This window comes from Daphnia magna, unplaced genomic scaffold (genome assembly GCF_020631705.1).
Source record: "Daphnia magna isolate NIES unplaced genomic scaffold, ASM2063170v1.1 Dm_contigs066, whole genome shotgun sequence".
NCBI classification, from domain to species: domain Eukaryota; kingdom Metazoa; phylum Arthropoda; class Branchiopoda; order Diplostraca; family Daphniidae; genus Daphnia; species Daphnia magna.
The window spans coordinates 611,600-622,532 of NW_025533119.1; the positions used below are offsets into that span (position 1 = coordinate 611,600).

The window sequence follows — 10,933 nt, forward strand, 5'->3', positions numbered from 1 at the left end:
GCTAGGTAATGTTTGTTGTCATGTTGGTGCACTTATGTACAGCATCATCTATGCGATGAATGTGCCTTGTACTGCTCAAGAAAACCAGTGGCTTGATACCCACACAAAACATCACATAGTAAGTTGAATATACAAATCAAACTATACATACGCTTATAATTTGACTTTTCTTAGGGGCTCATCCACCAGCTATGTCAACTGAATACTTCACAATAAAAAAAAACACAGATGAAGAAGAATTTAATAAGAATTAAAAGATGAAAATGATATCCACCACAACGATTCCGGAAATTACATTAGAAGAAATTTCTTCTTTTCACAGTAAGCTGGTTTCTCAGCGCGCAGTCCAGTTGTACGTCCTTGATGTATTTGCTGCAAACTTCGTTCCACCAGATCTCCCGACTCCCATCACAGAAATCTTTAACGATGTCTTTTTAAACAAACCATTTGAAACAGTGCTAGCAGAGATCGATAGACTTCTTCAAACTGATCTGTTTACAGTTACAGCAAACCAATCAGAATCTGTGCAAAAGCTAACTAAAGGACAAACCAAAGCTAAGTTGTGGAACATCTATCGATCTGGACTTTGCACTGCATCGAAGTCTCATACCATTTGCCACACGAACATTGTGAAACCATCTACGTCGCTCCTAAAATCAAATCGTTATCCTGCTGACAACATTTTTTCAACTGAGGCAACAAGGTATTTGTAATTCTTTGTGTATTTGGTTCTAGTGTATAAATAAAGAATCTCTATTTATCTAGGTATGGCATTGAAAATGAAACCAAGTGCCTTAAGAAAGGAATATGCTGGTTGCGTGAACGAAATCTCCACCCATCATTTACCGTGACAAAATGTGGATTAATATTGTCGACTAGTTTTCTGGGAATGGCAGCATCCCCTGACAGCTTGTTCGTCTGTGAATGCCACGGTCGTTGTGTGGTAGAAGTAAAGTGTTCATGGAAACATCGTAATGCTGCTTCATTAAGTCAGGTTGCTTTAGATAACAATGATTTTTGTTTGATGTACGACTGTGAGGAGGAAGCATTCTTCTTTAAAAAAAACCATCCGTACTTTTATCAGATACAACAGCAAATGATTGTTTGTGATTGTACTTATGGAATTTTCATGATGTTCATAGAAAAAGACATTTGTGTTATCAGCATTCCTTTTGACAAAGTGGTTGCGGACGAAATAATCTCAAAAAAAAATAAATATATTAGGCAAGTTATGTTATCGCAATTACTTTGTGAGCATTACGTTAAATCAAACAATGTAAGTGAACTAAGTTTAAAAGAAAACGTTATTATTGAACTAGTCATAAGTGATTTAAACGTTGAAGTCCCATCAGTGACAGAAATGGAAGTTGAGCTAGCAAACCAAAGAGCAAACCAAAGTTATCTTATTTGTTGTCAAGATGACAAAAAACGCGATAAAACTGTTACGTGTAGTAATAGTTCCTGCCTGATATATACCTTCCATAAAAGTTGTATAGTCCCACCAAGAAAACGATTTAGTAACAATTGGATGTGTAAAACGTGTACAAATGCTTTAAAAAAGGTAAAAATGAATAGCAAGAACAACGTCCCCAGTACTAAGAAAGCTTTGGGTGGAAAAAGTAAGGTCCTCAGCGCAAAGAATGTGTAATTTGATATGGTTATTCATTACATGTAATTAAATGCAACCGAGAAATGAAAAATATAAACATTTAAATCGTTTACTTTTTCATGAATCACCAGGGCGGTATCATCGATGGCATAGCGTTCATAAGGCAATAGCATACAACAACAATTTTATCAATGAACGCATTTCTATTAAAATCAATATTCATTTCAGGAATCTTTATTGGACCACGAAGGATTGTATACTTTTTCCTTAAGTTACCTATTCCTCTCTCAATGTGTATTCTCTCATTAGAAACGATCCGCGAAAATTCTGTCTCAGACCCTTCTAGCTGCGGTCTAAGTCCCTTAAAAGCAGGAGTTACTAATGTAGCGCCAAGTGCCTCGATTTCTTCACCTATCAAAAATCCATGATTTGCCATTACTTGATCTCCTTCTCTTACATATTTGACAAATCCAGATTGTTTCACAATTTCTACATCTGTGCTGCGGCCAACGAATCCTTTGGAACAAAAGTTAATTGATCCCTGTGGGGTCATGCTCACCATATATTTTGCAGTATGATGAGACTTATATTTGGAATAACATGAAGCCTTATCAATGATATTTGAATGCATCTCGCAGTTAATCTTAAAACAGTCTAGTATAGCGATACAATTCGGATAATGTTTTCTGAAAGACAGTGGCATTGTAAGTTTAGATGCCTTACTATCAGGCAAAAGCAATAAAGCAGGTGGAAGACGAACGTACATTACATCTATAAATTTCTCAATGTAACGTTTTACTGTTGTACGATGAATGTCAAATCTGTAAGCAAAGTCTTTGTTTCCCAAATTTAATCTAAGCTTCATAAGAGTTAAAATGAATTGTTCTTTAAGTGAAATTTTGAATCTGGGATCATGATGTAAAGCAGGATGTAAAGCATAAAAAATATCAGAAAGTAGATCGAAACTACTTAACCCTGTGTAATATAAAATCATTTCCTTATCCTGATTTAGTTGATGTAACATAGATTTACTAAGTTTCAGTTTTTCTAATGCATCAAATGCAGTCAATTCAGCTTGTTGTCTCTTTACCAATAATTCTTCTATTGAAGCACTTAACATCTCTACCTTTCTAAGGGCTGCATCCCTTTCCAATGTACTTTGTTGTAGTTGGTGTTGAAGCGATGTTATTTCTTTTTGGAATGGATCATTTTTCATTTCAGGAATGAAAGTTTGTTCCATGTCATTCAGTGTAGTGTAATTAACTGGCTCAACATTGAAAACTTCAGCAACAGATTCTTCTTTAATGTTTGTTGATGTGTCTGGTTCCTGCATAAAATAGAGTATTATAAAATGTCACGATGAAACTAAAATAATGAGTTACCTGTATTAAGTCCGGTGTCATTTTGTCACCAATACAAGTTTTCAAGAAATCTTTTTGATTGGCGGTGAAATAGGACCGAAACGAAATAGGACTGGAGAAATAGGACTGGAAATTTTCAGTCCTATTTCTCCTCTAGGAATAGGACTGGGTGAAATAGGACTGCTTTTTATACACATTTTGAACAGTCCTATTTCTCCTTTGACCAGTCCTATTTCTCCTTGGATATAAGGCTATTTCGCTTGCCTTTATCTTACATCTTTAAGGGACAATGAGCCTCCAAACCGGTAGGCGAAATGGGGTGGGAAATTGTAGTAGAAGAGCGTTGGCTTTATATGCCTACGCCCTTGAAAATTACCGTTGAAAAAATGGCAACGCTTACTTCGCTTGCATGCTAAGAATTCCTTATCCTATTTAACTTTTATTGCAGAATATTAATCGTCATTTTTGACTGAATACAGTTCATTTAACAAATAATTAAATTAAATAAATCTAAATGTTGTTTAACTTTTTCTATTGTAAATTTTTCGTACATCTTGCAACACAGAGGGGGTTGCGGGGGAATATTCGTACCTTGGAATCTCAGCCCCTTTGGTGAATCATCCCCCTCCCTAGAAGGGTGAGGACCACACCCATCGTAGCCCCTCTATGATGCAAGTCGTAAGAAGAATAAATAATAACCAAAGTAAAATTGCACTCAAATTTATGAAATGATTAATTTTTTGATAAATGAACTATATATTGTAAAAAATTTCGGTTAAAGTACTGAAAAAAAAAATTTTATCATAACGAGTTCTTAAGCTGCAAGTAAATTAAGCGCTGAAATTTTGTCAACGGTAATTTTCAAGGACTGAAGGATATAAGCCAACCCGCTTGTCTTCAACAATTCCCCTCCCATCTTGCCTACCGGTTTGGAGGCTTTTTGTCCTGAAATATGAAAGAGTAGGAATAAAAAAATAGGCCTAACCTTAAGGAGAAATAGGACTGGTCAAAGGAGAAATAGGACTGGTCAAAGGAGAAATAGGACTGTTTCAAATGTATTTAAAAATCAGTCCTAATTCTCCCAGTCCAATTTTTACTAGAGAAATAGGACTGGAAATTTTCAGTCCTATTTCTCCAGTCCTATTTCATTTCGGTCCTATTTCACCGGCTACCATCTTTTTTTTTGCCTCCGTATGTATCTACTACTTGTTTTGGTTGAAGTTTGTCCACCAACATCAATACTGGGTAACCAATCTGGATGAGTCTCGTCTTCATTATTGCTAGGTTTCCCTAAATATAGATATGGGTACAACTAAATGGTGTTGTATATACACGATAAGTTGCTTTTGCAGTTACCATTTATGAAATGCTTCCCACAAACTAAAATCTTCAAATTAGGTGGCAAATCTAAATTCAACTTCAGCACCTTAAGCCAAGCCACTCTTCTTCTTTGTTGTTTCTCTTTATTAGAAGTACAACGTGCATTAACTTTTGGTATTCAGAAATAAGATACCACTGTGGTTTTTTTACATCCTTTTACACAGCAAATATCACCACCCATGATGAAACTGTCAAGGATTTTGAACTTTACGAACTGACGTTTGATCAAACAAAGGGAAAAAATTGCAGAAGCGTCTGCTTTTACATGTAAACACAATTCTTTAAAAATTTATTTAAAAAAAAAGAAACGAAGATATGGGTTGAAAAAAATTGTATTAAATCACCAAAAAATCAAGGTACACTTTAAAATTAAAATGAAGTTTCAATTCCTTCTAATAATAACACAGGAAACAAATAAATGGTTTTTACGAGAGGAAAAGATGGGATGAATCCGACAATACGCAATTGGGATCAATGCGAGAACTTGCAACTCAGCATCCGCTCAGGGTCTATGGGCATGCATAGCAGATGAAAGCGATTGACAACACGCTAACTACAATTGTTATTGTTTTCACTGCCCTATTAAAGTGCATTACATGCGTATTTTCTAAAATGGGTCCAAAAAGTCGACTGGAAAGGAGATAAATGTGATTCCAAGTAGTCGAACGAAAGAGAGAGTGTATTGGACGGATGGTGAAACTGACACCCTTTTGTTTATTGTGTTATCTTTGAGGTTAAAGTGTGCATTTGTCGTTCATAATACTCATTTCTTAATCAATTTATGTTGTATAGGATGCTATTTCTGGTGCTTTTAGTGCCGTAATTACAAAAGAAAGTAGGAAGACTGCATGGATCGAAATCACTGCATTTATTGCCATGAAACATCCTGATTGCCCTGTAAAGACGGAGAGAAGTGTTCGAAAAAAATGGAACAACTTCGAAACCAAAGAAAAGGCAGTCATTCGCCATCACCTTTCAGGATTGAATGAAACAGGTAATATCTATACATACACTGTCAATGTGCAGTGTTAATATCTATCAATTCTTTTAAAAATGTATAGGTTGTGGCCCATCGAATCGACCACTCTGCAACTTGTTCCAAAAATATTGGGAGTAGTATTTGGGAATTTACAATCCTTTTGTGGCTGCTGAAATTGATGTAAATTTATTGGATATAAGTAATTGGTATACTATTGACCATCAATAATGCTATTTTATTTTATTTGATAGATGGGTATAGACACTGAGAAGGATGTTGTCTTCATGAACGAAGTTGAGATGGCCGACCACATTTTGGGAAGGCCAACTAGTAGCACACCAGCAGCAATCAATGAAGTCGGATGATGAAAGTGATTGCAATCTTCAGGATGACGAGAGTGATGGAATCATCGGGTATGTAGCAATGATGATAACATACGTCAATGCAACAGTTAATTAAATTTTTGTTTCAGTTAAAATAATGGTGGAGAGATTACTGCTCGTACCGAAATGACAACTTCTCCTCCGCCGTCAAACAGTTTAGACATTTGGGCTGATCCAGCGGAATTGACGGCCCAATCCGCCGATCTTTCTCACCCAGAAGCAAAAGCAAAAAGCCTGAAACGTGCGAGCTCTACTGTTCTGCCTTTCCAGAGTACCAGAAACAGCAGTAGCCCAAATTCAAACACAGTAGAAACAATCCTAAAGCAGGGCAGGTAAAAAGTGTCAAAAACACTGCAGGGGACTTTAAAAAAAATTCTCTCTACGAGTCCCGTTATACAACAGCTCATGCGCGAATGATGGAACAACGAATGCGTTTGCTTTCGACTACAATAGATATAAGATAAAAGCTGAACGATCCATTGTCACGGGATAAAATACCTGTAGATCTGCAGAATATTATCTTTCACCCATATGATAACATTTTAAAGCACTGTTCCCTAAGTTGTGTATTAAATGTTTTTGTCATTTAATACACCTTTATTAACAGAAAACATTTTCCGTTATACGTCTCCTTTTTGTACCGCCCAACTGCCTCAAATCATTATCAGACTAGTTTTTATTCTCGTTGTTTCATACAATGTTATCTACATTATCGATTTCTAACTCTATGCTGTCCTCGTCTAGCGGCATTTTCCGATCGATTGCAATATTATGTAGAAGACAACAATCTACCGTAATCCTGAGAGATAGATATAAAATTTTAAATACAAAAAATCACTTAAAAGTAAACGAGAGATCGGTATTACCAAGATGCTTTCGTCGGTGACATCTTTATCTCACCATGTAACACGTGACATTTTTTCTTTAGGAGACCGAAAGACCTTTCGATTGTACATCTGGTAGACTTTTGTGAGTTGTTGAATCGTATCTATAAATCAAATAACTAGGAGTAAAAGTATATATATTTTACTCGGAATCTAGTGTTAATAATACTTCAGGCTGTGTCACGGGCTCTACATAAGGAGTGATAAGAAAATTCGTATTTGCATAACCACTGTCACCCATCAAAAATCCCTCCCTAAATTTGCCATTGATATAACGTTTATAAATGAGGCTGCCTTTAAAAATAGATGAAACATAGCAAGATCCTGGTTTATTCGCACACACGCTAAGAAATCGATGATTTGCCTCGCATATAGCCTGAATTCCAATGACAAACGCAATTAGAAAACGATTACAATATGACAGTGCTATTATTAGTTACTTACCTGTACATTTAAAGAATGATAATTTTTACGATTTACATAGGCTTTTTTCGTGGTTCTTAGGTCTGACAATACTAATATGTGTTCCATCAATACACCCAAAGACCTCTGGCATAAGAGCGATTTCTTGAAAATCATTCTTTACCTTATTATTATAGAGCTTAACATTAGAAATGCACTGAATACCGTTAATTATATGTATGAATATTACATGGAAAAGCGTAGCTGGAAATTGTATATGATTGTTAGTAATCATACACAAAGCTAAAGAGACACGAGCAATAGAACGACGTACTGATGACTGGCTGTAGCGCAGAACATTTCCTACAACGGTTTGGAAAGAACCAGCTGCATAAAACTGCAACGAAATCCAAAGCATGTCAATCGGCTCTAGATTTCTTGTGTCCATGATCTTTGACTTGGTCAGGAGATGTTGAATAAGATCTATAGAAGCGTTTCTCAAGTTAAATACATACTATGAATTGTTTGCATTAGTTGAATTACCCATTATAAACTCGATACTTCCCTGTGAAATCTGAATGTCTTCACAATTCTGTCTTCAGAGAAGTAGCCAAAGATGTCATTGCGTGTTTGATAAAACGGTAGCAATTTACTCGTGCGAGTCTTTTTGCAAGCTCTTTTATCTTCTTTATCACTTGATTCAATGTTCTATTCCTTACTAAAATAAGAAAATCTTCCAAAAAAATCATCTATTATGGCGTTTTCACAAGCCATGTTTACGAGTATTTAAAACCGCGTAGTTGACAGCTTTTTCTGCACATACAAAGTGACCTCGCGAGGTCACTTTCAAAAAAAACTTACTTTCGTGAAAGTAAGAGACCAATTTTTGAGTTTTGAAAGTGAAGTAGGCTTCTTAACTTTGATAAATTTGTTTGAGAATACTACTTTGATAAAAAGGTGAAAGAAAAGTAATAAACGGCTACTTTGGCCCGTTTGAAAGTCAAGTAAGTTACTTTGTGAAAGTCAGAATTCGTACCCAGTATTCTCAACACCTCCCCTCAAACTGAGGATTCCCTGACATCAATGATTCCCATTTGATGACGCATATTTTGAAAGTGGGCAGTTTCTAGGGGCAGAATTTCTGCAAGCTGATCCTCTGTTACAACGTACTGTAAATCGATTACACCATTCTTGAATTGGCAATGGCTTTCTGCTAGCTTCCAGTGTCCCCCGATGTCATTCATCCTTGATTGCTTTTTGGCACCTTCTGAAAGGTAGATATCTCCTTCCAGCTCTCACTTATCAATGCTTCCTTATTCCCTTTTAATTCTTTCATCTTTTCTGTTGGTTTCGGCCATAGAACGGCACTTTATCCTCCTCGAAAACCGCTTCACCGCTAGCTGGGATTCCATCCGCTTCTATTAGTTCAGGTTGTTCTTCAGTCTCTTCTCTTCTGGATTTCAAGGGTTGTGGTTCAACTGTTTCTTCCTCCCTGGCCATTTCCATTTCTGACCTAGCTACATCTGTATCATCTCTATGAGGTTTAGATTGGGCATTAGGTGTTCCTTTCTTAGTTTCATCATCCACAGGAAATAATGAATCCTAGTTATCTTCATCAACAGATGGGGCATCTGTGTAGACAGCATTTTCTTTGAAGACAATATCACGGCTGATAATAATTCTACTGGTAATAGGATTCCACATCCGACACGATTTCGAGCTTACACAATCTCCAACTAGGATACATTCCACTGCTTTTGGGTCCAGTTTACGTCTTGATTCATCTGGTACATGGACAAAAGCGGTGACCCGAAGATTCTGAAGTATGACACATCTGGGATACATATATTCCAGAGCTCAAAGGAGATGACATCGTTGATGCTGTAAATTTTCCGGTTGAGAATATGTGTTGCACACAAGACAGCCTCTAGTTCGAATGGGACTTTCTTTCCATACAGCATGCTCTTAGCTGCTTCCATTATAGTACGGTTTGACCTTTTTGCAACACTATTTTGTTGGAAAGTATACGGTGTACTTTTTCCATGGTGTATTCCTTTCTAATTCATCCGAATTCTTAAGTCACCATTCAGGTACTCTCCCCCGTTGTCCGATCCAATCGTTTTCACTTATTCGCCGATTTGGTTCTTCACGATGACCACAAAGTCTTGCAGGGTGGCAGCATTTTCCGATTTGTTTTTCAGTAGTCGAGTTGTACAATAACTGCTGAAGTCGTCTTTGAATGTTACAAAGAACCGGTACCCACTAGGAGATGTAATTTGAATGGGACCACAGACATCCGAATGCAGACGTTAACTGGGTGCGGTAGCTTTTTTATGTCCAAGTTTAAACGTTAAACGCTGCATCTTCTTCAGGACACATCCTTCGCAGAGAGTAGGCAGGTTGTCGTTAAATAGGGTCAGTCCGTTAGTGCAACCCAAAGACGCCATTTTCAGTACAGTTTTGTTACTCAAGGGTCCAAAACGTTTGTGCCATGTAGACAACGGTTCAAGTTTGGTCGCTCTGAGGGCTATTTTGGTTTGGGGTGAACACTTCTTGCCTTGGATATTAAGATGATACAGGGTTCTTTTCAGCCCGTTTTCCTTCTATAAGGACTATTCCATTTCAAGTAAAGGAGACCGTGTCGTTTGTGAATGGGACTTCTATTCCTGCTGCCGTGGCAGTTCTTATCCAGTATTATCCAGTATATTATCCAGAGATTAGTACCTAAGCAACTGACTAGAAGAATTCTTCTCATCAATACTTCCATAGCCTTTTCATTTACGAACGATATTATCCAAACATCTCCTTGTCCAATTACCGGTAGGCTGGTGTCTGCAATTCCTGAAACGTTCGACTTTCCCGGTTCAGCTGGTACAAAATTGGTCAGTAGGTTCCGCTGGTCCGTCATGTGCTGAGTAGCACCTGAGTCAGCAAACCAGTCGGTGGACCTTCGTGTGGAGAAACTGGTTTAGGATTTGTAGCTATAGAACTGATGTTGACTATCAGCCTGATGCTAGGTCTTCTGATTATCAAGTTCTCTCTTCCAGAATCGACATTTTCGCTTAAAGTGTCCCAGTTCTCCGCAGTGAAAGCAGGAAAAATGAGTCTGCTGATGTCCTCTCCTGGATTGGCTCGGATTTTGATGAGGTAGTTCTCTATTACCAAAAGATTATGGGTGATAGCTTCCTTATGGTGTTTCATATTCAAAAAAATTTTTATTTTTAATGCGAGGATCCGAATCGGGTTGCGAAATGTAAACAAAATTACATTCTGAAAAAGTTAGATTTTTAAAATAAATTTCAGACCCCGCACACCCCTAAAAATCGAAAAATGGAGGTTCAAATTAGTAATATTTTTTAATTTCTTTAAATGTAATCCTTATTTTTAAGCGGGGCTCTTAGAGCTCGTACAACTCACTGTTGACTACTCATATACCAAAAACCATAGAATAATTTTTAATTTTAGGGTACGGACATAAATAAGATAAATCTGGCAAGTGTAAAATTTTTTTTTTAACTAGTCATAATAATTGTACGTACAAGTTAAGTAGTTTTGTGAAAATGGCTACAAGAACAAGAAATAGGAAAAGTGATAGTCTTCTTGGACATGGAAGTGACATTAGTTAAGCCATTGGGACAAAACTTCCACTTAAAAAAGCAGTAATGAAAAGGTACATTGCTGTTCGCAGCCAAATAAAAAAACTCGAAATATTTTTAAACATATTTTCATTGAGTTAAAATGTATTTGGGAAAGAGCTTCTATACCGATGAAGCCAGAAAGGGACTGCCTTGATCTTTTAAGGTAACAAATTATGGACCTCAGCAAAAAAAATATCAAGATTAACAACCGATAATTCAAAAGAAAAAATTTCCCATTTCCAGAGTTTGATGGATATTTTATCAGTATGCTTGCTGTTAGTTATCAAATTGTTAGTG

General features: G+C 36.7%; 1 protein-coding gene, 1 long non-coding RNA gene and 1 pseudogene across 2 annotated transcripts; 1 reads left to right on the top strand and 2 right to left on the bottom strand.

Annotated features, from left to right (window-relative positions):
• Positions 1–1,141: 1,141 nt before the first annotated feature.
• LOC123477468 lies at positions 1,142–4,568 on the bottom strand. Its single transcript, XM_045180832.1, has 3 exons — positions 4,327–4,568; positions 2,992–4,260; positions 1,142–2,936 (listed from the first exon to the last, which is right to left on the bottom strand). The coding sequence occupies exons 2-3, from the start codon at positions 3,010–3,012 to the stop codon at positions 1,734–1,736; spliced, it is 1,224 nt and encodes a 407-aa protein (XP_045036767.1). The 5' UTR covers positions 3,013–4,260; positions 4,327–4,568; the 3' UTR covers positions 1,142–1,733.
• Positions 4,569–5,050: 482 nt separating this feature from the next.
• Positions 5,051–5,810, top strand: LOC123477466. Its single transcript, XR_006652621.1, has 3 exons — positions 5,051–5,344; positions 5,412–5,509; positions 5,581–5,810. It is a non-coding gene; the product is annotated as an uncharacterized LOC123477466 (long non-coding RNA).
• Positions 5,811–6,402: 592 nt separating this feature from the next.
• LOC116935963 lies at positions 6,403–7,416 on the bottom strand (annotated as a pseudogene).
• Between the last annotated feature and the right edge of the window lie 3,517 nt (positions 7,417–10,933).

Excerpts from the sequence above, each read along its gene's own strand:
- LOC123477468 (XM_045180832.1), bottom strand. The coding sequence starts at position 3,012 with ATGACACCGGACTTAATACAG. Across the intron at positions 2,937-2,991 it reads TGACACCGGACTTAATACAG|GAACCAGACACATCAACAAA; the intron begins GTAACTCATTAT and ends TATTTTATGCAG.